This window comes from Pipra filicauda, unplaced genomic scaffold (genome assembly GCF_003945595.2).
Source record: "Pipra filicauda isolate LSUMZ 115617 unplaced genomic scaffold, ASM394559v2 scaffold567_size291404_pilon, whole genome shotgun sequence".
NCBI classification, from domain to species: domain Eukaryota; kingdom Metazoa; phylum Chordata; class Aves; order Passeriformes; family Pipridae; genus Pipra; species Pipra filicauda.
The window spans coordinates 102940-130866 of record NW_024104717.1 but is presented as its reverse complement, the minus strand read 5'-3'; the positions used below and the strand labels follow the sequence as shown (position 1 = coordinate 130866).

Genomic DNA, 27927 nt, shown 5'->3' with positions numbered 1-27927 from the left:
AACCAGGGAATAGGAGTGGGTGTGCAGGATAAACAATCCCAGTCACTCCGGGCTCATTAATTATTTTTATTCAAATCGGAAAATCTTGCAGGATTTTTGGGAGCCATAAATCGAACCACAGAACCTATAACTCTCCCATTTTCCCTCTTGGGCCTACCAAGAATAGAACATATCAGTGCAGTGACTGCAAAAACACTGCAGTGCCTCAGGGCAGCTTCCAGGACCAGGGTGGGTAGCCCTCCTCTTTTGTCCAGAGGTAAAATGAGGTGAAGCTGGTACCTACAGCTCTCGCGTTCCCATCCGCACATGAGGGGAAAGGCGTCTCCACATCCTGACAGCCTCTGGGAACAGGTATTAAAAACAGAGGTCACTCAGTCACCCTTGTGATTCTTCCATTTCCTGAAGAGACGCATCATCCTTGAGAGATCCTTCCATTTCCTGAAGAAGGGAAGAGGGAGAAGTTAATGAATCCATGCCCAACTTCTTTTCCCCTTTCATCACCCTCTTTGGCTAGTGGGGTTGGGAATGACAGCAGGGCTGCATGCTGGCCATCAGAACCAGGTTGCAAAGCCCAGTCTCTTTTTCAGGCTCTTCTGCATTTGGAACTGATGCCCCTCACCCTTCTCCTCATATAATCCGGAGGGAGGTGAGGCTTCATCAGCATGTTTGATCCTTTCTCTTTCTCTTTACTTCCTTCTTCTTCCCCCTACCATGTTGTTCTCACCTTTTCTTTTTCTTCCTGCCTTGTCTGATGAATTTTCATCGCCTCTTCCCGCTCATCTTGCTCAACTACTTCCTTGTCAAGGCGTTGCAGGTGTGGCAGCAGGGCAAGGACCTCCAGCCGGTAACTGGGTTCATCAGCACATGGATTGTCCAACAGCACCAGTGCCTGCAGCATGGGAAGAACCTGCAGTTTTTCCACTTCCTGAAAGCTACTGATCCCATTGTTCCTGAAGGAAGCACAAGAGAGCGGGGGAAAGAGACCCGTGCAAGAAGTGAGATCCCTTTGGAACAGTAAGCGGACAAGATAGACAAAGCAAAACTTAGCAGCATGATGGACCATAGACCTTAGACCACAGATCTGTCACCTAAGATCCAGATCTGCCTGCAGCTCCCCAGACTGAGGGACAAACAGGACATGTCCTCTGGATTTCTCTGTGCTCAGACAGTCCATTGAATCACGTGATATCTCCAACACCCTTTATGGCAAATGCCGAGAACTAAAGGGCACTTGCAAACAGGACATAGAGAATATGCTTTGAGGGATCCAATGGAGTTATGGCAAGGAATAAAAATCATGAGGTGGAGTATGAGAGTAACTGGAGAAGCAGATATTTCCTGAGAAGCCCAGGAGTGGTCCTGACTGTTACATATCTAAACAACTGAGTGCTGAATGCCAGTTAAGAACAGTAAATGTCAACCCATCCCTACCAGGTCTTCAGTTTCCAAAGAAACCAGAAAATGCTAAAGATCTAAATGGGAGTACAGTCTGATGAAAGAATCTCTGGTCCCAACACAGAGCAGGGAAGACCCACCGTAGATTGAGATACTGCAGGCACTTCATGCTACTGGAGAATCCATCCAGGGTCTCCAGCTTGTTGTCACGCAGGTGCAGAGTCTCCAGCTGCTCAAGCCCCTCGAGGCCTTCAAGGCTGCGGGTGTTGGTCTGGGCCTGAGCACCAGGGAGACAGGAAGAGAGAAGGGAAAAGGGGACACGCAGCAGTTATTTCTGGCCTTTAAAGCTCTTTCTACCCTTCAGACTTTCTACCACTCATAACACAGCCTTCCCTGAAGCTGTATCAGGTTGTTCAGGGTCTTGGCCAAGTAGTCATTCATCTAAGCACTCAGATTCAAGGACCAGAAGTTTGCTGAAAAAGTGTTTCCTGGAGCATCACTTGGTGTCTGAGACAAAACCACCCCAGGTGAATATTCCATTGCCAGCACAGTACTCCCTTCCATGGCAGTGCCAAATATGGGCCTCAGAGAGCAACTGTGTGGAGGGGAAAGCTCAGACCTGAGCCTAAAATGAGTGTATTTAAAGGATAAGTAACCAGCCCCTCTCAGTCACATAGTCCACGTAGTCTAGGCATCTTCCAGTCCCCCAGCGGGGGAAATCTACTACCAAAAAGTCTCTTCTACCCCTCTGGTAGCAGAAGCAGGCTGTGTGCTCCTGAGAGAGGAGGGGGGCAGGGGTTGCTGGTTGGTTTAATTTTAAGATTTTTAAGGTATAATTGTTGTTATTCATCACAGGTGCACCTTCTTGAAACAAATCTGAAAATCTTAAATCAGGAAGTTTAAAATTCCCCATCACTGAATTTCATTTGCTTTGCTGTGATGTGGGTTAACGAAGCGGGAAAATACGAAGCTCTGAATATCAGGAATAGTTTCTCAGCAAGATGTCGGCTAGAAAAGGCCACTAGAGGTCTCCAGCCCAAGCGCGGGCTCCCCGCAGTGAGAGCACCAACGATCTGTCAGGCTGCTCACCGCCTTGTGCCGCCAAGTTTGGAGCATCCCTCGTAACTGCCAGCTCCCCGCCACGTTCTCAGCTTGGAGCTGAGCACGGCTTCACTTGCTAATGTGACTCGGGCCGCAGTCTCTAAGTCTCTAAGGACACAAACACCTGAACGGGAAACGGGGAGAGAGGTGCTGTTGTGCTCTCTGTTCCTCATAGGTACCCAGGCAGTGATGTAGACAATACCTGAGGCTAATAAAGGGACACAGGATGAACTGGTGGGATAGGAGAACACTTTAGGGCTGGGTCACTCAGGAAAAGGACATTTTGTAGAAAAGGAGCATTTTAATGGAAACTGGACAAGGGAGAGTCTGGACCAGCTGGGCCAAGTAAAAAGAGTAACACATGGACAAAAAGAGGAAAGTTGGATATTTAGTGAAGGTCACATGAGCAGATTTAACAGTCAGGGAGGATTAGGACATTGTACCTCAGAGGAAATTAGAAGTTGGGGTGAGTGGGGAGCTCACAGACCACTGGTTTGTAAAAGGAATAGTAACCTCCCATCACTCTCACTTTCTTCATGACTTCAGTGTGAATAGTTTTAACAGCTCTGGCCTTGCAAGCACTAGCAGGACAATGCAGAATGGACATTTTTCAGGGTTGTTTTATTCTTTTTTCCCTTAAATCAAATAACATTCCATTTGACACACCATCACCTTACCTTACATTCCAGTTCTTCACATGGATGAGATGCCACTGTTTTGTATGGAAAGCTACCATAGTATAGTTGCCCATGATTCCCTCTCCACTTCCTGCACACTTCACCTTCCTCTAGTCAGCCTTTGCCCCCACTGCTGCACCAGGATCAGGAGCTAACACAGTCCTACTTTGACTCTCAAGCTGCTGCAAGTGCCACATGGTACACAGCCAGCTTATAGTCTTCATGTTAGTACCTAAAACTTTTTACATACTAAATTTCATCTCTAGCTATGTCACACATTAACCAAATGTGGTTCAGTTTGTTTAAACTGAACCCTTTGTCTTGAACCCTGTCTTTGAGGCATCAGCTGCACCTACCCAAGGCTGAAGTAACACCAAAATCTTTATAGAGAACGCCAAGCATTGCTGAGAGAGATTTCCCTGCAAAAGGATGTAACGAGCATGTGGACATGGGAGACAAATTCAAGCCCCAAAGATTCCTGATAGTCAGTTGTTCTAGTTTTAATAGAACAATGCAGTTTTCCCGCTTCATTTGGGCAGTTCAGAAACCCCTCAGTCATACCAGGAACCTTGTTTAAATACAGATGCTGTATTTGCTTCCCTCCAATAACTCACTGAAGTGTCTGGTTATGCTTTGAAATGCTGTATTGTATCTAGTGACTTATCCACTTCACCCAGTCTTTGAGAACCTCTAGATCTAAAATCCCAGTTTTCCACTAGAAAATTGCAGGCAATCTCAGCAAGCAATCTCCTCAGTGTTTTCTGCCAGGAAGACTTGATGAAAAGAAACCACATAGGTTTTCAAAGCCTTTATAATATTTAATTGCTTTTTAAGAAGTAGTGACTCAGGTTATCTATCTAGTCTTTGCAAGCTGTAGCACTGTGTGATGCGTGACCATACATACATAGATGAGCCATACACATACATACACACAGGCCATGCTTACCCTCTTCACTTCCTCCTCTAGTAGTAAATGTTCTCTGAAGCAATTGTTTATGATATGAGGAAATTGCTTTTCCTACCTGAGTTTTACTGTGATGTTCAATCAGTTTGGTTTTTTTTTTTTGGCAGCTGAAGGTCTGAATCATATAGTTTAAACCAGTATTTGATTAGGTCCATCAGAGAGGAGAAAGAGGCACCTCCCAGTGTCACCCAGAGCAAACCTGTTGCTTTGCCCAGTGATCTCCAGTAGTCCCAGGACACTTGAATATGAGCTTGCCTAACACTGCCTGAAAGGAAAACTGCTCTCCTGCAGGAGGTCATGGGGGAAGAACTTGACACACTGAATGTTGCCAACTCCTCTGCAGTTTGTGGTTAGTGGCTACTCCCTTTGCGCTATCTGGGCCCACAGCGAACGTGGAGCTACTCCAAAGAAGTGATTTGGTCTCTTTAGTTCTCTGAAATCTGTTGCTCCCTCAGGCTGAAAAGATTGAACTCCCTACCTCCCACTGGCTGGAGGTGCCAGGCTCTGCAGCCAGGCTCTGTCCCACTCCCCAGGCTGGTCGATCCCTTACCAGATAGAGTTTCTTGAGCTTGGGAAGACTGAGCCCTGCTATGGTCTTTAGTTTGTTTCCTCGCAGCTCCAGGACTTCCAGGCTGAACAACTGGTCCTTACTCAGGCCCAGCATTGTCTGGATTTTATTTTCTGAGTGCCAGAGGAAGAAGAAACAACAAGAGAGTTAATCCCACCCAAAGAGTGTCCCCACAAGAGTGAAGAGAGGTGGTCTGTATCACCTTTCAGGCTGAGGGTGGCTAAGCGGGGGTGAGTAATGCCTTCCATATCCTTGATGCGGTTGCGATCAAAGCTGATGACCTGGAGATAGGACAGCTCCTGCATGCAGGCACTGGTGAGCAGGTTCCCATCCACCTTCAGCCAAAGCAGCTCTGTTAGGCTGCTCAGTGGAGACAAATCTTGCAGCTTGTTCTCTGACAAATCCACATACCGCAGGTGAATGAAGCTTTTGAGCACGCTGATGTCTGTCAAGTTCCTGAGGGAGGGAGAATGTGAATGAAACATCTCTCATATTTCCCCACCACCAACTTTTGGTTTGCTCCTTGCAACTACTGGAGGGAGGGCAACCTCCTCTTGCACTTGCCTGCTATCCTAGAAAGCCTTGCTGGAGAGAAGGAAGAAAAAGGCAGGTGATAGGGACAGGCCAAACAGTCTGTAAACAAGGACAAATGGTAAGATTTGACCTCCTTTCCTGGCAGAGGAGTATTTATTCCCATTGAAATGTATCTGTCAGGAGAGGGCAGAACCAGAGCAGAAAAGAGGGTAAGTTTTGGGGAGGGGTCTGTTAGACAGCAACTGTGTGTAAGGACTTTACTAGTGGGAAAAATGGTGGTTGACATATGTATGAGGCTGCTGAAAGAAACAGTCTTACTGAGGCCTCTTAGTTAGGTCCAGGGTAATGTGGGTGTGCTGATCCGGAGGCCACTGTGGCACTGTACTTACAACTGCATGCCTTAAATGTTAGTTAATGGGACAGATGTTAGTGGATTTTCTCAAAGTGCCTGTAGGGAGGTCACCCGGTTCAGGCTCCCCTAGGAGACCACAGCCCAGAGCGAGGGGCAGGCTCCCCTCGATCCTTAGAGACACTGATGCCCCACTGGTGCGTCTGGCTGTGGTGGAGGCTGTGCCCACCTCAGGGCTGAGGATGGACAGGCTGTGCTAAGGCACAGACTGGAAGCCAGGCAGCTGGAGAGCAGTGCCTGGAAATGCTCCTGCCCCGCATGGCCTGTCACCAGTTTATGGCACAGCTGCTCCATGGCTGCGGGTGGCTGTGGAGCTTCTGCTGGGGCAGGTGCTGCACACTCACTTTCCTTTGGCTTCAAACTTCACGTAGGTGTGGGCCAGCCCGTTGCCCGTCTTACTGAGGAGAGACAGGCCCTCCTTCAGTACTTCCTCCGTCAGAGGACAGGGAGCCGGCACCTGGGAGAGGAGGAGAGAGCACAACACCAGCGCTGGCCTACGCACAGCCGGGCGGTGCTGAGGGCCCCCCCCCTCACCTCTTCTTCCTTCTTCTCCTCTTCCTCCCCCTCCTCCTTCTCCCCCTCTTCCTCCTCCTTCTCAGGGCTGTGCTCGTCCCCCTCCTGCTCGTCGTCCTCCATCCTCCCAGGACAGAACCCTGTTCCCTCTTCCCGCGGAGGCTGCTCCCAGAGGCCCGGCGGCGCGGGCCGCGGCTCCCGCTGCCATGGGAACCGGGGGCGGGCACGGCTTCCCGGGAGCGGCGCGGAGCAGCCGCCGGGATGGGCTCGCGGCTTCCCGGGGCACCGCGTCCTTTGGGTAGTCACTGCCACATGGAAAGCTGAGAGCGTGTCCCGCCGTCATCAGAAGCACTTTGCTATCCCACTCCACCTTCCCAGGTGTGTGGGAACAATCTGCAATTGTTGGCGTATCCAGAGAACTGAAGGATTATTTTGGTGGGAAGGGACCGCTGGAGGCCAACCTGTGTGCACTCCAGCTCAAAAAATGGAGCCAGCTTCACAGTCAGGCTGGGCTACAGAGGGTGATGGTCACTGAGGCAGTGAATGTCCTGAGGAAAGACATTCCTTCCAGTAAATGTTTAATTAACACGTTGAGCAGAATTGGGCTCGGGGTCTTCATGAAACCTCCCCAGACATGACTGCCTGGATGCCAGGAAGGAGCTTTTGGGGTCCACCGCTCCAGCCCTCTGCTCCAGGCTGTGGAGACGGAAAGGGGTGAGGCTGCCCACACCCAGCCAATGCCAACAGTGCCTGCAAGAGCCGGGTGTTTACCAGCTGGGAACGCTACTCAGAGCTGACAGTCACCAGTGATTTGCAGTCAATACAAAGTCCAAGGCCCTGCTCCCTTTCCCTCCAGTGGACTTCACTCCTCTGCAGGCCCCGGGAAGTGTCAGTGTTAGATAAGCTGGTCCAAGTGGAGCTGGATGTCAGACAGGAGCGTGCCAGCCATCGCCCCTCCTGCTACGCACTCCTCTGTGCTGAGGGCTGCATGGCAAGCTGCCATCTCTGTCCCACTGGACCATCCAGTTGTCCCTCTGGACACTCTGGTACCAGCCCCTTCTCCTGTGCTACATTTGCCCCATCGAAATTCAATCCCTGCTCATTATTGTAGAATCACAGAATGGTTTGGGTTGGAAGGAACCTTAAAGATACCTAGTTCCAACCCCCCCTGCCATGGGCAGGGATGGCACCCACTAGACCAGGTTGCTGAGGGCCCTATCCAACCTGGTCTTGAAGACCTCCACGGATTGGGCATCCACAGCTCCTCTGAGCAACCTGTTCCAGTGCCTCACCACCCTCACAGTAAAGAATTAACCTGCACATGAACTTTTCCTTTCCTGCCTTTGATTCCTGCCCTAAATATCCCCCAATTACAGGAGGAAAGCCAAATCTTTAAAAGAGAGAAATTTTATTTAGGTTATATAAGTATGAAAAGAAGGATCCCAAACCTAACTATACTGGTCATTAGGGAGGTTATGTGCTAAAAGCTGGTTTGCATAACCACAAAGGAGCACAGGGTGATGATGGCAGGAGGGGGAGCCCAAGCAGCACCCTGCTGGGCTGCTTCCAGGCACATCCCAGTGGCCATCAGCCCACTAGAGGCCCATCTTGATGAGCACAGGGACACAATGGCAGATCGGAGCCCAAATTAAGGACTCACAGAAAAGGAAACCCTGTCTGACCCCCTCCCACGGCTGTTCCAGGGGATCCTGACCCCCAGAGCATCTTTAGGATTGGGATGTCACTGTGCTCAGGGGTGTGAGACACAGGACAGGATGCGAGAGACAGGACGGGATGCAGGGGAAGAGCATTTGGGTATTGCATAGTACTCATTAGGGGGTGTTTACGGCAGGAACCAAAGGCAGGAAAGAGAGGGATCTAGGTGACTTGTGGGGAAACAAGTGTGGGATACAGAAATAAAAATGGCCTATCATGTGTAAATGGTTTGTGATGGTTTGGCCATTCCCTGCACCTGATCAGTGCAGCCTGTCCCATCTCATTAAACTCCCTTCACAATTTGCCCTGGGTAAAGGACTTGTGGCCAGGGAGATGACTACTGGGGGACCAGAAAGACTGGAGAGATTGGGATTTGGGGCAGCTGCTGGACACTGCCTGAGCCCAGGTACTGGATGGACACGCTGTACATGTATGTGTATATACGTATATAAATACACATATATACATGGGTGCACACGAGTGTACTTCCATCCTGCTCAGCCAGAACACAGGGTGGCATGAGGCTGCTGGCACTGTGTGTGAGTGCTCTGTGTGGCTGGATGTGTAATCTGTGTGGCCATCCATGGTTATATGGTTAAGTGATGTGTATTCAGAATCACAGAATATTCTTAGTTGGAAGGGACCCACGAGGACCTGTCAATGTGTGTGTGTGTGGTGCCTACTGGAAATACAAGCTCAGCCTGGCTATTGTTTGGGGCTGAGGACACGGAGCCACCACAGCCTCTCAGACTGTTCCCTCTGACACAATGCATTTTCCCCCAAGAGCAACCTGTTTAAGACTCAACCACTACAGTGTGCAGGGAGGATCTGGCACTATTTCCACTCCATAGAGCTGCAGTCCTGCCAGAAAGCAGACAAAACAGAAGAAAAACAAGATCTGGCACTCCTGCTGATACAGAAATGATTTTCCTTGAATTTATTCCTCATTAAAGGAATGCTTTCATGCTTCTGTATTCTCCTCAAAGCAGCCAAGATCAATGCTCAGCTCCCATCTGTTTTTTTTTCTATGTAGGTCACTCTCCTGGGCTCTTGTGCTGTGGGCTGGACTGGGCAGGAGCAGGAACTGACAGTAGAGCTGCAGCCAGCAGCCAATCCCTGTGAATGATTCTACCACTTCCAGCAGCCTTAGGCCCCCTGCATGTTCCTGCTGCACCACCACTGCTCTGGCCACGCTGACCCCAGTGCACTGTGGCACCAAATTGCAGCCATGGCCCAGCAGCCTCTCAGAAACACAGGCTCTGGTTGTAGACAATACAGCTTTCAGAATTTTTTTTCACCTTTGAATTATCCTCCTCCTCCTCACGTCACTCCACATGTACCTAGAGCTGGGAGCTGCCACCTCCCTCCTTGCTGCTGTCAGGCTCTTCTTTCTTAGACCATCTGACATCCTTCCATGTCAGATGACCTTGCTCTCACCAGACAGCTTCCCAACAGTGCTTATCCCACTGCCACCCACCAGTTTCAGCACCATTTTAGCCTGTCTCTCCTTCCACAAGAAGCTGTGGCAGCAGAGGGCTCTGCTCCCAACCGGGAAGGAGATGCCTCCGAAGGGCAGAGGGCTTTTTCTTTCCCATGTGCTCCAGCTGGGCAGCAGGAATTCCCCCCCAGCAAGCAGCTAGGTGGAAGCCCCCACAGCATTAGGCTTTCTCCTCCTTGGTCCTCAGCTCCTGCCTCTCATCCCTCAGGTGATACTGGCACTTGCAGCTGGAACACTGCCCCTAGACTCCCAAGGATATGCCACCTCATAGCTAAGCTCGTCCTTGTGAGGCACTTCCTTTTTCGTCACCCTTAGTACTACTGAAAAAAAAAAATCAGCAGCTGGGAAGTAACATCTAGTCTTGTGTCCTCGCCCACCAGCACATAGCTGAAAGCAGGCAGTAGGCACAGCCTCAACACACAGCCTAAAATCCTTCCCTGCACAGGGAGGGAGCTGCTCGCTCCACATTTAATGAGCAGTCAATTACCAGTCCTCACAGGTAGAGCACAGGGATGAGCACATTACAGAGCCTGCCTGGAAAGACTAGCTCACTAGTGGGACAGCCAGGTGCTCCAGCAACTACTGGAATAGAGACACTGACGGAAGATAGAGTCAAGTCATCACAGGCCCAAAGAAGAGCTGTTACATGACAAACCAGGTGCAGGCTGAACCTGTGCAATGCCTACTGGGGCAACAGTGGGCCCTCAAGGAAGAGCCTACAAAAACCACACTACCCTCTCTGCAACCAGCCACCTCCAAAAGCACCAGGTTCTGTATGCTGCCTGTCCCCAGCTGCTTCCAAATAAGATCCAAGACACACCCTTGCTTTTTCAGTTTTTCCTTTATTGTTCAGTATGGGACACAGGTGAGGTAAGACGTCTCACAAAGGTTGAAGCTGACAGGCTCCTTACTGATGGAGCTGAAGGATGCAGACTGTGTGGTTCCTTCCCCCAGCACCAGTGGTCCCCTCCCACTGCAGTACTGCAGGGAAAGGGGGAGATACTGGCCAGGTGGGCTGTGGGTTCTTAACAGGTCAACAGGCAACTGAGGATTCTGCCAATTCAGAGGAGGCTGTCAAGACTTTGCTGAGACAGGCTCCCACTAACAGGACTCCAACATGGTGGGGGTGGTTAGCAGAACAACTAGAACAACGACCGTGGAGGGGGAAAGCCTTGGAGGAGGCCTCTGTACTGAGACGTGTGCAATGAAAGGTCCCTTCTTGTTTCCATTTTTTAACCACAAGGGACTGCTCCTCACAGGTGCTTCAGTGTTTGGCATTGATAATATCCACAAACTCTGGCTTGAGAGAAGCTCCACCAACAAGGAAGCCATCCACATCATGCTGAGAGGCCAGCTCCTTACAGTTGCTACCAGTGACTGAACCTAAAGAGGGAGCAGTGTTTTAAGGTCAGATGCAGCCAGGACAGGGCCAGGACAAAGGCAAGACCTGCAAGGTACCAGCCACCTCTTGCAGACAGCAAGACTGTCTCCCGTTTACCCAAGTAAGCTAACAAACAAGCTAGTAGGTGGTTCTTCATGCTCTGACAGTCTCAAGTTTCCTCACCAAGCAGAGCATGATGTACAACTACAGCAACAGGCAGAGAAACTAAGCACTTTCCTGCCCTGGAAAGTGGCTTCAGACTCACCGCCATAGATAATCCTAGTTGACTGAGCAACAGCATCAGACACGTGGCTTTTCAGCCACCCCCGCAGCTTCTCGTGAACTTCCTGAGCCTGCAATAGAACACAGGAGTCCCACTGAGGGCTGAGCTATTCTGCACACAATTCCCTTCCAAAGAGAAGGGAACCGTTAGATAATCTTTAAAACCTTAAGTCTAAAATTCTCTAAGTTGTTACGAATCTCCAGAAAATCGTCACTAAGAATCCCCAGGAAGATTTCTTGAGTGGGAAGGGTCAGTTGGCATCAAATCAGCCACCCTTCTCCTGCTCATACCTGTTGGGGAGTTGCAGTTTTACCAGTTCCAATAGCCCAAACTGGCTCATAGGCAAGAACCACTTTACTCCAGTCCTTCACATTATCTAGGGAGGAGGGAGAAGATATAGGTAAGCACAATACCCTTATGCTGCGAAGAACAGAGCTCTTCTGATAACTGATAAAAAGAACACCCCTATTTTCTTCTCTTACCAGCAATAGCCTTGGTCTGTTCAAAAACCACCTTCTCTGTTATGCCAGCTTCTCTCTCATCCAGCTTCTCTCCAATGCAGGCAATGACTCCAAGGCCCTCAGCCAGAGCATGAGCCACCTTCTGCCCAATCAACTGGAAGTAGAAAAGAAACAAGGCAAACAATAAACCAGAGCTACTCTTGTAGTACTGTTTTAACTGCTCACCCTTCCAGTCTTTGCAGGCCCATCCAAACTGGACCATCTCACCATTCCATGAGGTCACTCACCTCATCAGACTCTCCAAAAACATGCCTTCGCTCTGAGTGGCCCAGAATCACCCATGCAGCTCCAATATCTTTGATCATTGCTGGGCTGAGGAGAAAGGAGATGACTCAAACCTCTGGAGGAAATTCAGGTCCCAGAGGCATCCTGACTTTACTCTTTCTCCAGGGCTCACCTGATCTCTCCTGTGAAAGCACCCTTTGGTACCTTATAACAGTTCTGTGCTGCAACTGCAATCTTTGCATCAAGCTTCTGACGGGCAAAGTCAAGGTAGATGGAAGGGGCTCCACAAACCACCTCTGGAAGGCAAAGCACATGGTTACCTTTGAGACAGGCAAAGGGCAGAAACTGTACCTAGCCACTGACCCCAAGAGGTCATTCCTCTCTCCCGGGAAGGCTCAGCCTGCCCCTCCTCGCTGACCTTTGGGGGGCTCTGTACCGCAAGACTATCCCGGCTATCCGATGACTCAACAGAGGGGAGGAAAGCCCTTTTCAGCGGGCTGACAGGCGATACCAGGCCGCTGGTCAGGTCACAGCGGTCCCTTGGAAAGGTCCCAACTGAGAAACCGATGGAGAATCCCACCCTGCGGGCCGGGCCGGGCCTGGCCTGGCCGAACCGGAGAGAGCCGCACCGGGCTCCGCCTGGGGCTGTGACCGGGCACGGCGGCGGGGCAGGGGCAGTGCTCCGCGTCCGCCGGTGGCGGCGGGGTGGGGGCCGGGCCCGGGGGAGGCGCGGGGCCGCCGGGGCCTGCGGGAGCAGGGAGTGCAGCCGGGGCGCCCCGGGGTTCGGCCGCACGTGTCCGCCGGACCCGCGGAATCCCGGATCCGGTTTCGCGGGTATATTTAGCGCCGCTGCCGACGGGTTATATTTAGGCCCCCGCCGCCCTCTGACATTTGCCGTTCCCCCGTCCGGGCCCGACCCGGGCCCGCTGGGCCGTGCGGGACGTGCGCTACGTGCGGGCCGCGCCCTCACCGGTGTCGGCGGAGAGCTTGGCGCCGTTCAGCGTGTGGATGAGCTCGCCCAGGCTCTTCTTGTCGCCGTTCATCTTCCAGTTGCCCCCCACGAAGAACTTCCTGGGCGCCATGGCGGGAGGGACGGAGGGAACGAGCGGGGCCGGTACCGGAGGAGAGGCGAAGGTCAGCGACGGCAGCAGCGCGCGCCCAACCCGGCGCCCGGCTTTATAGCTCGGCGGCGCGCGCGGCCCCGCCTCCCCGCTAGCCCCGCCCACCCCCCGCCCGCGCTTCGCCCCAGCGAGGCGGGGACAGACAGACACAAGGGGGTATTTCGACTTTTATTTTGTCCCTCGTGTATTTTGGCATGTAAAGGGCACACAAGGGGAAGCGCTGCTCGTGGCCCACCTTGCTGCCTGCCCTGCGCCCCCGCCCAGCAGGGCAGGCAGGAGGAACCCCCCCCCCCATACACAAGCCACACGTAACACACAGGCCCCCTCCTCTCCTTCTGGACAGCAAGGAGGTGGCATCGTCCCACCAAGCAGCGAAGCACTAGGGCTGTGTGTCACCGGGGTGGGGACAGTGAGGACATTTCCTAGAGAAACAGATATTCCCACCCTCCCCCCGGACCCTCTTCAGTCATGTCCACAGGGGCTCCAGCCCCCAGTCAATTAGTCAATTAACTCGTCTCCTTCTGTGTCTCCACAGAGGGGCCATGAAGGGACTACTGGGGAAAGAGGAGCAGGGGAGAGAAGGACCCTACTCCCATCCTCACTGCCCCCACCCCTTCCTCCCCCATGCCTTCAGCCCACTCTCCCCCCACCACACACAGCAAGAGGATGTTCTAGCTGGGAATCCGCTGATAGAAGTAGATGTAGCCCAGGTCCTTCGGTGGCTTCTCAGAAGCACAGACTTTCTGGTCGTTGTAGATCACCCATCTGCAACAGGCACAAGAAGAGCTCAGGGATGCCATTCCATGGTTAAGACACAACTCCATTGAGTCCCCTCACCTGCTCTCATCCCTGATCCCCACAAGACCTCTGAAGAAACAGGGTGGGATTTAAAGCAGTACCTCCAAGTCCCCTTATGCTGTGGAAATCCCTCTCACCTGCCATCTTTCTTGATGTGACAAACGTAGTGTCCACACATAGTCGAAGTGCCCATGTGGCTGATGAAGGCAAACAGCTGGTATTCTTGAGAAGAGGAGGGAAGAAAGGATCATCAGGGAAAAAGGAAAGGCATCTTACTCTGAAACACCCTGTGCAAAGCCCTCTCTAGAGAAGGTCCCTGATGGTAGCTCTGCTGGGTAATAATTTAGAACTGGATCCCCATCAAATGTGCCTGTGAGTGGTCTTAAGGCCAAACATGTAGGGAAATGATGATAACTTCCATTTAGCCTTCTCTCTTCCAACTTTTCATTTAACCCATGGGTGCTGGATGGGTAAGGCAGGGATTCCCTCTCCATATGGCATCCAGCAGCCCAGCAGCACTGGCACCAATTCTGCACACAGACTGGAACCAGATTTCCCTGAAGGGCAAAAAAGCCTTCTGGGATAATTGAAAAAATGCAGCACAGCCCTTCCTGTCTTTCACTACATGGCACTTCCTCTGCCTCTCTCTTACTGGCTTCCAGGTGATTCCTACCCAGCCTGAAGGGTCTGGACTACACCGCCATTCCTCCTCTTTTCCTCTCGGCTTCTATTTCAACAACCAAACCAGCTTTGTGACAGTTACTGCTGCTAAAACCTGTAGTACTGCATGGATCAGGGACAACAAAGTCATGTGGAGTTTGCACCCCAAAATCCACATTCCTACAGCGTGGAACTCACTTCCAGGCCCATCGCGCACTTTAGGACCCACAGGGACGGATTCAGAGATGGAATCAGCTGCCGAGTGCCCTTCTGAGATGTCCATAGCAGCTTCTGCAAGGTCATCAATGTGACTAAAGATCCAATCCACAGCACGCTCCAGACTGTTGTTCTGGAAGGAAGAAGAGAAGACAGTGAACTCGGGAATCCCTGTTCCTGAGAATATCCTTGCACTCTGATGTCACCCATGCCTCTCACCGTCGCCCTGAGCGCTTTCATAGCGTGGTCCCGGGAGAAGCCCATGGAGACAATAGTGGCCACACTGTCTTCTGAAGGAGGGTCTGGGCAGGCAATAGTTGACCCCGGTCCACTGGATCCAGGGAGAACTAATGGGTTAGCAAAGTCTGCAGCAGGAAACAGAACACAGCTCAGAACAGTTAGATCTCTCTGGGACAGATACAGTCCAAGTCCAAACTACTTCAGTTTTCCATTGTGGCAGCGGGACAGGAAGTACCGTGGCCCAGATGCAGTAAGCTTCACTATGGCCATGTGGCCCCATACCTGGATCATCCATATGTGACATGACCCACATCATGGCCGCCTCAACCCCACTGTTCCCTGTGTAATATACGGCTTTGCGGCAGGCATCCATGGGAAAGCCCATCTCCACTAGCTGGATAATCACCGACTCATCCAACATGGGTGCTGTGGGAACACAGAGATTAGAGCCACCCACTCCCACCCATCCCTGCCTGCTCCATTTTGCGTAGTGTCACACAGCCTCCAAAGCCACCACTTCTGACTTTATTTCACACCAAGCTCCATCTCTCTGCTCTTCTCATCCTTTACCACCCTTGCTCTTCAGAAGTGCAGTCTCGCACACAGGAATCCCAAAAGAACAAAACAACTGAACCCATGAACTTGGGAGCACTGGCTCCTCCCTAGGCTCCAAACCCAACCTCCCACTGTGGTTTGTGAAAATAAAATAACTGTACCAGTTAAATCTTGTATAAACCCCAGCTCTGCCTCCTCTAAATGCACCAGACATGCCACCCCACCATCCTGCACAGAACAGGAATCAACAAACTCCCTTGCATAACACCCTTGCATAACAGGCATGCAAGGGAGGCAGCCGGCAATCACTGACAGAGGGACAGGGAAAGTCCGAGCAAGTGGAAAACTGCTAGCATGGGAGACAAGGCAAGGAGAGCAGGGAAATGAGTCAGGCATCAGGAAGAGAGGAGGAGAATCACTAACATGTTGGAGAGGAGAAGTGAGGGGAGCAGAAGGAGTCGTCGTCCTCGTTGCCATAGAACCCCAGGCTACCTTTGGGTTCGTCTGGTGTCACCAGTGGGGGTGCGATGTCTGGCATTTCCTCTTCTCCATCCTGCAGCCCTGTTCCCTGCAGCGCAGAGATATCCAGCTCCTCTGGCATTTCAATGGAAACATCTGCAAAATAAAGTCTTGCTCAGCCTCCCCACAGGGGCAGAAACAAAGGATTCGGTTGAGAGATCTTGAAGGGTAAGTCCCTGGGGATGCCTGCAGCAACTTTTGGGGTACTTCCTTTCCTCTTTGCAATGATGACCACAATATCCATATGTGACTCCCAGTACCTATATGTTCTGTACTTCTCATTCTTCTTACCAAGCTTTTTGGGCACCCAGTCCAGACCGAAAGTGAACTTCTTGATCTGGATGACCAGATAATCTGGGAAAGAGGCGAACCGTGTTGTTCTGAAAGAGACACATAACATTTTTAAATACTTTGTCAGCAACAATTGAGGGCACCTAGTTGATTTAAGAAATCAGTGAGCAGGGCAGAGGCATATTCTAAGCCAGGAGGACACACCTATTTGTACAGCACTCCTGTGCTGAGCTTAGAGGTCCTCAAACAGAACCATTTCTAAAGAAGCCCTGACAAGATGGGACAGAGTGCAACGTTTACAAAATCTTGGGGGTTGACGAAAAAGAGTACATGCTCTCTTGCCCTCCAATCCTGTATTTTACAAGCCTCCTCACATTTTGGTGTTTAATTAAAAGTCTAACCCTTAAAAAATGTAGAGGAAATAATATCTTTTATTAGACCAACAGATACAGCTGCAGGAACTGACAAGCTTTCAAGTACAAGAGCATTTTTTGGATATGAAGCAGAAGTGAATTTTAAGTTAACTGAATTTGATTGAACATTATTTTGGAATCTATGAAACAGAGGGGAATGTTTGTGAAGGGAGAAGTGCCTGTGAGACAAGATACTTATTACCAGGAAATAACTGCAACATGCTGTAGAACTAACTTAATCAATGGTAAAGCGTTTGAACACAACTCACTAAAAAGCAAAACAAAATGTTATTTTTCAATGTGATGTTTGTAGTAACTATTTCTTACTAACAGAATATTTGTTAGAAAAATAGTTCCAGCTTCTTCACTGCAGAAGAACACACAGTAGCATCACAGCAGAAAGCCACTTACATTTGTAATCTTCTCACTCTACCTTTTCACTCTTGCATGTGCTCCAGGCAGTGAGAAAAATTAAAGCTGTTCTTTAAACTTTGCTACTAGCACTTAAGTTACCATTCTTAAAAAGAACTCTTGCATCTGTTACACTCAGCGTTTTTTTCTAATCTTAATAGCTAAAAACTTAAAGAAATTTGAGAGACTATGCAAGACCACTGTCGCCATACTGTCGGTACTGATTCTAAAGCTAAATTTTACATTTACAAAAGCTACTAGTTTTCTGGAATATCACTGTATTTTCATAGCCTCTCAGTAACTGAAATCTGACTTCATCAACACTGCTGTTCTGCCCACTCGGGGCAACCACTCCAGCACTGACAGACTGATTCCCACTCTGCTTCAACCTTCTATGGGTCCAGGGCGTGGCTGACTACAAAGCTTCAGTAATGCTTCTTCCCCAAGCCACTACAAGTAGTCCCCAAAGATGCAGCTACGGCCAGTTTGTCACAGCCTAGCTGACACACACTCACTTGAGAGCCACAGACTTGGCCTGCAAGGCTGTGCTCCAGAAATCATCCACCTGCTCTGGAGCTCCATAGGCCTCTAGGCAGGAGCTGAAAGGCACCTTGGCTCGCACCAGCTCAGGCAATGGCTGCTTCTCCTCCTCTGCCTGCCTCTTCTTCTCCTCATATTCCAGTAGTTCATCTAGAGAATAAAACAGAGTCATCAAGGACCACCTCTAGGTACCTACAAAACAACTGGTGTAAGCTATACCCAGGGGCGGAACAGGCCTATAGATACACGCCATCAAGAATGGAGCATAACTTCCAGAGCACTGTTCTGCTACTGCAGTCAGTCCTGGTTTGCTGAATCACAGGCCAGCTTGTGGTGTCCGAGGGAAAGGCTCCACAGGGACATCACCGTGTCACACCACCTCTGAAGAAATCAGCCTGATCCCACAAAAGCAGGAGAAGGATCTGGCCTCAGAAGTGGCAAAGAAGTCCCCTTCTCATTTAAGGAGTTCTGTAAGAATAGTACAATACACAAACATAGAGTTTGCTACTGTTCAGGTCTTGGCACATTACTGACCTTTGTTGAGTGCAGCATCCATTGGCACAGGCAGCTGCATAATATAGTCCACACGCTGGGTATATTTCACCTTTTCTGTGGCCAGGCACTTCAGCTTCTCCTCCACCAGAAAACGGAAGACCTCGTTAGGGTTCTCCGAGCTGCGGCAGTTCCTCTGAAGAAGGAGAGATTAGAAGGACAAATGTAACATCAGAATGGCAGAAATAACTATCTGCAGTAGCAGTGATCCCACACAGGACGTGGCTGAAGAGTATTCACTTCTGTACCCAGTCCTCTTGAAAAGACAGCAAAGAGGAAACTAGAGCCAACTTCACTACCCCAGGAACCCATGGCACTCCTGCCCCTAAAGAAAATTTGCATCTCCAGCTGTGCCACTCCCAGCAGAGATTTCTCCAAGGAATCAGCCCTGAAAACATGGCCAAGCATCTCTCCTTCTCTGCCTCAGCAGGTGCTGGCTGGCCAATTTCCCTGTGTTCTCTCCCTCTCTCTGCCCTGATTGCCAGTTTCTCACCTCCACTCCTTACCCTTGCTGTGGGGAGAAAACCAAGCTGGCTTTTCCATGATTTGACAGATAGACTCAACCATTACCTCCACCATATTGATGAAGTGCAGAAAGAATTCCTGGGCATCCTGCTGTCGGTTAGTGGAAAATTCTGGGTGCCCCTTTCCGATGAGGGACTTAAACATGCGTGGAGCAATGCCATTTTGCATACCCTGCAAACAACAAAGTGGAACAGGAAAGTGGTCATAATTTGCCTGGCATGTGTCCTGGCAAGTAGCACGCTACTCTTAGCCATGCTTTTCTTCAAGTGACACGGTCTTGGAATGAGCCTTAGGAAATGTCTGCAGAAAGGCTTCTCTCTCCTTTCCTACATAGTACACACAGTACCTCATGCAACACACACATCAAGAGGATGCCATATCTAAGGATCACCTTCTGATCAGGCTGCTGTTCCCCATCTGCAGAGGCTGGCCTTGAATACTCCCCAGAAAGCAGTCCATGGCCCAGTTTGGCTCTGGAATGATGAAGTCACTGTTAGCATCAAAACAGTTTCTTCAGTCCCACATACTCTGGGAGCCACAGCAACCCATCCAGCTTTAACACTGTCAGTCTCACAGGTAACAGCTTTCTCTGCTGCACCAGACAAGATCATCTTATTGTGGTCTGCCCTCTGGCCCCAGGAGATATCACTGAGTTCAAAGTTACCAGGACTTTTGGGCACCAACCTCAACCACTGCTTGCACACTGAGTAGCACATAAAGGAAAAGCGGGTGCTGAGCCACATGGCAATTGTGTAACAGCCAAACTGAGCTGCAGTCCGACACGGGTAAGGTAGCAGTCTGTCTGACTGTGCAGGAGACAACAGGGCACAGGGAAACTGTCTGAACCAGAAATAGCATTGCTGTGAGCAGACTGATCACTTTTTCCCAGAGGAAAAATCAGGGATGACTGCATGAGGCACTTAATGGATAACAGAAGTGTTCAGGAACTTCCTCCTATGCTGACTCTCCTACTGTTTCACTTCACTCAAGTCATTCCCCATCAATACTGCCATTTGTCTGGAACCAAATCTTACCAATTCTTCCCTCTGCTTTCTGGCTGTCTCATCTTAATCCCCTCTAATTGAACAACTCACTCCAGGCTGTCCAAATTTAGAAACCACCCCTCCCACTGAGCTCCCTTCCACAAATGCCACCTTCCCTTTCTTCATCCCAAACCTCCACATGCTGCTTTGCCGTTTTAGAGCAGCTGTAGCATAGATTTCATGTATTTAAAATGTAAAACCCTCCCAAATCTTGTGTTCCTCCATCTGCATATTCTCCTGCTATTGCTCACACAACACCTCTCGAGGGAAGCCTCTTTAAGCATATATAAATTACCCATTGAGAATAAAATTGACTAAATCTACATATTCCTTTGCTCTTTACAATCTCCCTCCATTGCAGACAGCAAGCACTTTTGCTGTTATGCAGACAGAAGCTGCCTACCAGAAATCCCCCTGGGGTGACAGACAATACTGTCTTCCCACATAGCTCATTTAAGAGCCTCCCATGAACACTGAGGTGCTCTCTGTCCTCTGCACCTAGGGCATTCAGCTGAATTTCTTAGCTTACATCCTTATTGATCACTGAGGATCGGTGTCTTCGGTGGTGGGCATGGAAACAGAGAGTGAGGGAGAAACCTGAACAAACCAGCAAAGAAGGGATGCACCCAGGCAGCTTTGACCTTCCCTCTCTCACCAAAACTCTACGTACACTTGTGTGCTGAAGTCCTGTGTGGGGTCTGAAGGTGCGCTTTGGAATATCTTCTCCAGCTTGTCCACATACCTGCAGAGCAAAATGAGACAATCTAAGGGATATATAGGTTCATCTAGTATAGAGGCAGTTCTGAGCATGATTACTGTAACAGAAGCTCCCAGCTCTAGGAGACCTTTCTACTGATCCCAGACTAATGGGAAAAGGTGACTAAACTCACTTACTTTCTCTGGAAGTCTGGGATACTGAACAGCACCTGCATCACAGAATTGAGGTAGCAACTGTTGCCCAGGTTACGGATACCAGTGTACCCAGGCCCATAGAGAGGCTTGAGCTGCACGCCAGACTCCTGGATGAGCTCCCACTCCCCAATGCGCTGATTCATGTCTATTTCCAGTTCTGTCATTGTTTTGTCTGTCTGCAGAGGGAAAGAACAGGAAAAATCCTCAAGACAGACTCAAGGGCACATTAGAGGTGTGAAAAGTTGTAGAGATACACATAGTCAAATCCATTGTGGTTTATGCTATTCAGAGAGGAGGAAGAAACAAGAATTGTTTCTATATATCTGAATACCTGTGACAGAAAGAGGAAGGATAACAAACACGGGAGAAATCTGAACCATTCCTTGAAAAGAGGCATAGAAATCACACACTAACACTGAATCTAGGGAACACAGCTCAGCACCTGGGAGTCTCTCTGCCCACAGTACTGACACATAACCCCAAGGAAATAAACTTGAGGGACATGAAAGAAAGGCAAAAAAGGCAGTGAAAGAAGAGAGGTAGATGAGATAACTGTGACAAAAAAACCCAGGGTTTCTTGATCAGGAATGGTTCTGCATAGTCACAGAAAGCTGGAATCCAACCAAAATACCTAGAGTTGCTACTCTCTCCCTCTCAGCCTATGAAGGATCACCCTTCCCCCTCACCTTCTGCATCTTGAGCATGTCAATCCCAAAGTGTGCCAGGTGTTCTGCCAGGTTGGGATCCAACACCATGTCATCCTCGTCATAGGAGTACACATCTATGCAGGAACACAGAGGAGAAACAGAGACTTATAATGGCCTATGATCTCAAATTCACAGTTGGATGAAGAGAACAGAGTGCTCAGAACTGTGAGTTTTGACAAACTGGGCAGTTGGGGTTTCTTTTCCTCCTCAGCAGAATAGCATCACAGAACACTGAGATTCCTCTGAACAACGTGACAAGACAAACAACTTTGCCACTGATCGAGGTACAGAGGTACACATACGCTCGGAGTGAGGAAATTGGGTTACTGTGCCATATACTCTCTGCTTAAGATTTGGACACAAAATTCTTTGATAAACACAGAAAATAAGATGGCAACCTGGATAACTATTCTAAAGTCCTCCAGTTACAAGGGATTGGAAGAGGAAGGCAAGGTTTTATCAGCTGTTTCTTCACCTCATGCAAGAAGTACATCAGAGTGGGGAAGTTCACAATGGGATGACACTGCACATTCCAGGTCGTAAGATGGGTAGCATTAGTCCCATACCTGGAAATCCTCCCTGACTTGCCTTGTCAGAGACCCAAGTCAGCCTGAGTGTGCCTGGGATTTCCCCACAGAGGATCCCCTTCTCACCAGCCCCATCAGGAGTAATTGTTCCCAGTTTCACAGCCAGTGGGTAGCCAGTTTCTCGGTAATGCTCGACCGCGTGATTGTTGCCACCACTGCCATCAAAGTAGCGCCGACCACAGAGGATGGCTCCGTCCGTCATGTTCAGCCACAGGTTCTCCTTCATGTCACACTTGCTGCACTTCCAGCCACTACGGACAAGGAACAGAGAAAAAGAGATCAGAGCGAAAACCTTTAGATCCTACCTCCCCAGCCCTCTCCATTACTACCCACTGCTGACCGCATTACCCGCACTATAGGCAATCTCAATCCTCTTTCATTTCAGAACACTGAGCATCCTGAAATGCCTTAGTTTGCCATCTCCCCCTTATTTACTATAACAAGGCACACTCAGAGACTCACAAAAGCAGTGTCATCTGCTGCTGCAGTACAGGACAGGAGAAGAAAGTGACGGGGACAGGTCTGGGACACACCTAGTTTCAGTACTAAGCTCACCATGGTGGGATGCGGACGTCGTTCTGAAGTTGGTGCAGAGAAAAAGCGTGTTTGGAAACACGTCGAACCTCCCCATCCCAAGCTTGCACCTCCTGCTTCCGTGAGGCTGAATCTGCTGTCAGGATGGCCTCAATTGCACTGGCAATCTGGAATTAGGACAGCAGGAAAAAACATGAAGGGCACATGGAAAGAAGCTTCCAGTAGCACAACACTGTACATTTAGGCAAGTCAGTTGTGTTATGGAGCCTCAGTCACACACAAGCCAGGACTTCATAATATAAAGAACTGTGTAAATGCAGAACAGTCCTGCTTACTGCCAGCTGAGACTTCACAGCAGCTCTGCAGGATCCCTTTCACAGGGTAGTGTTTCCTTCTCTGTAAAGGTACATTTTCTCATCAATAGAAAACACAGGCCTACACCCAAACATACCCTATCTCTGACCATGTCTGGTAGGCCCTCCAGGCCATCACGAGGAATATCCAAATGGTCTGGGAAAATTACTATTTTTACATCTTCGTCATATTCAAACTTTTCTTCTGTGATGTCAAATCCACCTTCTACACCTACAGGAAGAAAAAAACATTGTGGTAACAGGTAAAACCAAAGAGCTCGCCAAGCTTCTTTGCCCAGAGTTTACATGAAATAAAGCACTATGACTAAGATAAAGCTCTAAATCAGTGATCTACAACCTTTCTTCCACTTCTGGATCCCAAAATTTCTGCTGGCGGTGTGGACTTCACAGAAGCAAATATAAGCCCAATGACAACAGGTTTGCCTTTTCCCAGCTCTTTTTACCGATGCTTAAAAAGAGTCTCTAGACCCTGACTACAACCAGAAAAAAACCACTTGTTCTAGAACAGAGCCAAGATAAAGCACTGGTGTTCATCCTTCACCAGAAGACTCAAGATGGTGAATGGAGATGTGCATGAAGAGATCATCTTGCAGCCCTGTGCACAGGTCAGCTCTGCCAGCATCTTTAAGGAGCCTGCCTCTGTTTCTTGCCTTTTCCAGAAAGGATAGTTCAGAGTCCCGAACTCAAGCAAGAAGAACCAGGAACTCCCCTGGAACATCCAGAATCGCAGAAAAAGTCTTAGGAAAGGTATAGTGCTAGTAGTTTCTCATGTACACTTAGCCTTGCTTTCCAGAGGTTGAAACAGAAATGGGAGATCCATACATAAAAGGTTATTTGCCAGCTGCCAATAGTCATGATGGATGTTCACCTAAAACATCTGTAGTTTCTGCAGATTCCCTCAACTACAGCAGGGAATGGTTTCTGAATTATGTAGGAACTCAGGGAAAAAGCTTGGCCGTTCCTGTTCTCCAGGTGTTCACATGCTACATCCCAGAAGGAAACAGGCAAGACAGATAGGGTTTATTAGCAGCCTAAACCCCCTGATTTTTTAAACTGAATTTCCTTTATTCCTTGAAAAATTGCATGTTGTGGCTCCAATAACCTCTGCAACAGATCTATGAACATCTGTGACTGCAACAAATCTCTGCAGGGAATACAAGCTTTTGCTGTTCAGTGTCTCTGCCTCAAGAATCCTCTGTGTGACACAGTTCTGATAACCACTACTGCATTTCCTTAAAACATTATTGACAAAAACACCCGGTCCCATGAGATCTTCTGCAACTCCCTCCTTAGATACCTACAATTTTTACACTGTGCACAAACTGCTACCTATGAATACAGTGATTTTAGAAATACCTGAAAACAGTCCCCAGCATCATGCAACAACATACCCAGATAATCCTCTTCTGTGCCTCTTCGGCACAGCCCAGAGAGATTTCCTGTCACCACTTCACAGAGTAAAGCAATACACAATCCCCCAGGGCATTACGCGATTCCCAAAATCTAAACGAACTAAACCAGACTGGTGAGGTTCCCTCAGTGGTTATATGAACCTTCTGAGGCTCTATTTGAGGAAGAGTGTCTTCAGCCAGCAGACTGACTCCTAGTCCTTTCCCCCCCACTTATAGCCAACACCTTGCCACGAGGCACACTGCTTCCCTTTCCATGGTATCTACGCACCACAGACTACAAAAGTCATTCAACCAACATTCAGGCATAGGAGGCAAGCACTGTAGATTTTTTTTTCCATGGAGAGGGGAGAATGAGGTACAGAGAGATCAAGGGCTACATTTTGCAGCTAATGACATTTTGCTCTGAAATCTTTCTAGTACTTTAAAAAAATCTCCTGTGTCAGGATTAGCTAAACCACCATAGTTCGGCTAAAATAAAGATAAAAAAAATCTCTCCTGAACTTAAGACCACTGTGTCACAGGGCTAATACTTTCTTTTATTCTCTCCTGATCCTTTCACACCACTAAACTGTTATCACAGGTAGATATTTGCCAACCCACTGATAACACTTCTCTCAAGACCTTTGTAGAATTCAGGATGCAGAAGTAACTCATAATGCAGACTGGGCCTCATCTCTCCAAAAGCAGCATAATTGTATCAATAAAAGCACTGGCTACCTGAAGAAACATAGATTCTAGTCTCAATTTTGCTAGAAGTGATCTTTTGGACTCCATTCAGCTCACCATCCAAACAGAGAGCAGCTGACAGCCTTAATAGCAGTGTTTGTGCTCTGGCAGCAGTGGAAAAAGTGAGCCAAAAGCAAGATGTTCCCAGTCCAGGTTCTGGATTTCCCTCTAGTGGTCAGCTTCCAGCAAGCCAAGAACCTGTTACTGCTACAAATGTTCCTGTCATCTGCTTTATGTGTCTCCATAATGGTTCAGAAATTACGAGCTGAGACTGCACCAAATAAGCAGCATCTCCACTGATTGCCATGACAGCCTTTTCAGTTGGTGCAAGAGAATAATGGAACACCAGCCCTGTTCTTCAAAAAGAAAGGGCTTGTTTTTAATATTTTAATGTTCACACGTATTTTCTCCAGCATCAACCTTGTATTTCAAAGACCTATTGAGCCAAAAACGTTAATACGGCATTTACCATTAACTTCTTCCCCATCTATATCAATAACACTAGTTCGATATCTGAGAAGTTTACAGAATAGTTTATCTGTCAGAAGCTTCAAACTTACTTTTCTCAGACTTATATATTTTCTCAAACTTCCTTCAGCCCCACACTGGGCACATCCTGTTTAAGCAACAATCCTATTCTGGTTATAACCATAACAAGCTGAGCCAGGCATGCAGAGAGGATACAAAATGTATTTATCCACAGAAAACATGATGCAACTTTGGACACAAAACACAACTACCACCTCAATGACTGTTCTGCAGAAACTATTCACCTGAGACACATTAGAAAATGAAAAGTCTTACTTTGGCCAGTCATACTAGCCCAGAAGAGTAAAGGCAAAAGAGACGAGCCAGGCAGCTCCAGAGAGCTGGCTCAAAACAACAAGGACCACAGAGTGCACAAGTACTTCCTTACCAATAGCCAAGCGAGTTGGTTTCTTCCTTGGGGGGTCCCCAGCACTGGAATTGGTGTCTTCTTCCTTCTATGGCATTGACAAGAAATACGGAAATAGAATTAGGGGGACAGGCAAGCGGTGGCAGGCCTTAAGGATTGAAATTAAGCTACCCTGAGAACAGAAGGAAGCTGGGCCGAAATAGCATGGGCAATCCATATAACAATGCAACATAAGCAGAGCTGAAGGACTGGTGTCCCTCAATTCACCAGGAAAAACATCAGTTGTGTCTGAGGAGAATAAACTGTATCTGGTTGAATAATGAGACACAGCCCAGCTCTCAATTTCAGAACAAGCTTGAGCATATAAATTTTTATTTTTTACCGGTTTACGTGTTCTTTTGAGATGCAGATAGACCCGCTGGCCTGTTTTCTGATAGTGCCTTTCCACATACTGCTTCCCAAAGCCCAGGAACGTGTTCATGCAGATATACAAGCCGCCATCTGACTCCTGGAAGGAAGGAGGAATAAAACTGAAGGGAGGTGGGAAAGAATGCCATTCCAGCTGCTAGGATAGGCACGGAAAACTAGTCATTATTCAGTAAATCACGGCAACAGCTCATTCCTACATACCAGTCACTTAGCAGCGAGTCAGAAATAAGACGGCAAGCCCCTGCCTGGCTGTCCCACAACAGGCACTCCTGTCATGATGACATATTAAAAAAACTATTTGCCTGTTCACTTATGGCAGGGTGCTACTGAACCAGGAAAGTCTGAGCTTCCCCAGGAGTCTACCTTGCAAAAGGCCCTTAGCACTCACAGTTCACAAGTTCAGAGCACAGTACAATCATTACCAGCAAAACTGTGGCACCCTGTCCAAGAGCATGATTCCCAGTGCCACAGGGAATGCTGCCAAGCTACAGTGTGAATAAGGTTAACAGACCACTGTTTACTTTTGCTATTGGGTTCAAAAGCTTGTGAGCAGCTCCAAAACAGACACAGAATGAGCACCACTATCCCCCCAGCAGCTGGAAAACACCATGCTCGTTCAGCAGAAGTATCCTTTTAAAATTGAAGGGCTGAGAGACCCAAATGCAGAGGCTGGAAAAGAGTGAAACCACTAAGGTCTCAGCAGCAGCTGAGACAGTCAGAGTGGGCAGCGCACGGCTAGGCATCACTGTGGGACTCAGGGAGGGGATGAGGGCCAGGATGCCATGTGCCGCTTCCTCGAAGGACGCGTATCTTCCAATTACAGCCCATTTCTGGTGGGCTGGGGCTCAGCCCGGACGAGCACCCGCGGAGAAGCCCAAGGGGGAACCTCGCTCTCCTGCCGCCTGCGCCTCCCCTGGTCCGCCTAGGCCGGGCGTGGGTAGCGCAGGAGACGCAGGGATGCCGGCGGGGTGGAGATGGCTGGAGAAGGGACCACTGCCATCTTAATGACACAGCACGGCCTTGGCCCCCGCCTGCCGGGCCACACCGCGCGGCGAGGCTGGAGGAGGTTCAGACCCCGGCAGGGCGGGACCCCCGGCCCGCCTCCCGCCGCCAATGGCGGGCCCAGGGCGCGCCCCAACCCCCCGCCCATCGCCGGACCGCAAGTCCCAGGGAGGCCCCGCAGCGGCGGGTCCGGGCCGGGGGCACCCGCTCCCTAGGGCCGGCCGGGCCGGGCCGCGGCTGGTCGGGGAGAGCGCCCTGCCCACGCCCGCCCTGGTCCCAGAACTACAGCCCCCAGCGCGCCACGGGCGGGCTGGACGCGCCGCAGGGCACGCCGGGCGCTGTAGTTCGCGAGGGCCCCGCAGGCCGCCCCGGCGCGGCCGCCGCAGCCGCCGGGGAACCACAAGTCCCATGAGGTCCCGCGCGGGCGGCGCCCGGGAGGGCGGCAGGGTGTGAGCCGGCCGCGGCGGGAGTAGCCCGGGCGAGCAGGCGGGTGGGCAGGCCGGCGGCGGGGCGCGCTTACCGGCGTGTCGAAGGAGAAGGCGCACTCGTCCTTGTGGACGCGGTCGCCAGCCTTGGGCACCCGGATGGACGGCAACACGGACAGCAGCGCCTCGCTCAGCTCCGCCATGACAGCGGCTCACTGCGGCACCGCCCTCAGCCCCTCCCCGCCCAATCGCAGC

The 27927-nt window shown here is 49.8% G+C and overlaps 3 protein-coding genes across 5 annotated transcripts; all 3 read right to left on the bottom strand.

Annotated features, from left to right (window-relative positions):
• Positions 1-51: 51 nt before the first annotated feature.
• On the bottom strand, positions 52-6422 carry LRRC23 (leucine rich repeat containing 23). 2 transcript variants are annotated; one of them, XR_003538726.2, is made up of 7 exons: positions 6183-6422; positions 5993-6105; positions 4908-5161; positions 4688-4818; positions 1536-1672; positions 725-889; positions 52-438 (listed from the first exon to the last, which is right to left on the bottom strand). XR_003538726.2 is itself a non-coding variant. In XM_027710409.2 (7 exons), exons 1-7 carry the CDS (start codon positions 6282-6284, stop codon positions 376-378), a joined length of 1026 nt encoding a protein of 341 aa, XP_027566210.1. In that variant the 5' UTR covers positions 6285-6419; the 3' UTR covers positions 52-375. The 2 variants fall into 2 exon arrangements, 1 of the variants encoding a protein (XP_027566210.1); XM_027710409.2 differs by having other exon boundaries at positions 725-950; positions 6183-6419.
• A 3775-nt stretch (positions 6423-10197) lies between these two features.
• TPI1 (triosephosphate isomerase 1) lies at positions 10198-12959 on the bottom strand. The gene is made up of 7 exons (XM_027710413.2): positions 12756-12959; positions 11958-12081; positions 11788-11872; positions 11522-11654; positions 11330-11415; positions 11022-11109; positions 10198-10758 (listed from the first exon to the last, which is right to left on the bottom strand). Exons 1-7 carry the CDS (start codon positions 12865-12867, stop codon positions 10640-10642), a joined length of 747 nt encoding a protein of 248 aa, XP_027566214.1. The 5' UTR covers positions 12868-12959; the 3' UTR covers positions 10198-10639.
• Positions 12960-13059: 100 nt separating this feature from the next.
• USP5 (ubiquitin specific peptidase 5) lies at positions 13060-27896 on the bottom strand. 2 transcript variants are annotated; one of them, XM_027710410.2, is made up of 20 exons: positions 27768-27896; positions 26199-26324; positions 25838-25904; positions 22861-22994; positions 22431-22576; positions 21942-22126; positions 21268-21362; positions 20564-20757; positions 20340-20411; positions 19018-19099; positions 18672-18797; positions 18084-18237; positions 17525-17699; positions 16186-16274; positions 15799-15990; positions 15103-15246; positions 14800-14945; positions 14563-14713; positions 13842-13926; positions 13060-13671 (listed from the first exon to the last, which is right to left on the bottom strand). In XM_027710410.2, exons 1-20 carry the CDS (start codon positions 27873-27875, stop codon positions 13578-13580), a joined length of 2565 nt encoding a protein of 854 aa, XP_027566211.1. In that variant the 5' UTR covers positions 27876-27896; the 3' UTR covers positions 13060-13577. The 2 variants fall into 2 exon arrangements, with proteins under 2 accessions (XP_027566211.1, XP_027566212.1); XM_027710411.2 differs by having other exon boundaries at positions 15868-15990.
• Positions 27897-27927: the final 31 nt, after the last annotated feature.

Bases quoted from the DNA above. Each gene is read 5' to 3' on its own strand.
- LRRC23 (XM_027710409.2), bottom strand. From the start codon at position 6,284: ATGGAGGACGACGAGCAGGAGGGGGACGAGCACAGCCCTGAGAAGGAG. The intron at 6,106-6,182 runs GTGAGGGGGGGG...CTCCTCTCCCAG, and splicing joins AGGAGAAGAAGGAAGAAGAG to GTGCCGGCTCCCTGTCCTCT. The intron at 951-1,535 runs GTGGGTCTTCCC...TGCTTCCTTCAG, and splicing joins CTGCAGTATCTCAATCTACG to GAACAATGGGATCAGTAGCT.
- TPI1 (XM_027710413.2), bottom strand. From the start codon at position 12,867: ATGGCGCCCAGGAAGTTCTTCGTGGGGGGCAACTGGAAGATGAACGGC. The intron at 11,655-11,787 runs GTGAGTGACCTC...TTCTACTTCCAG, and splicing joins TTTTTGGAGAGTCTGATGAG to TTGATTGGGCAGAAGGTGGC. The intron at 11,110-11,329 runs GTATGAGCAGGA...GTTCTATTGCAG, and splicing joins AAACTGCAACTCCCCAACAG to GCTCAGGAAGTTCACGAGAA.
- USP5 (XM_027710410.2), bottom strand. From the start codon at position 27,875: ATGGCGGAGCTGAGCGAGGCGCTGCTGTCCGTGTTGCCGTCCATCCGG. The intron at 26,325-27,767 runs GTAAGCGCGCCC...CCTTCCTTCCAG, and splicing joins CCTTCTCCTTCGACACGCCG to GAGTCAGATGGCGGCTTGTA. The intron at 22,995-25,837 runs GTAAGGAAGTAC...TTCTTCCTGTAG, and splicing joins ACCAACTCGCTTGGCTATTG to GTGTAGAAGGTGGATTTGAC.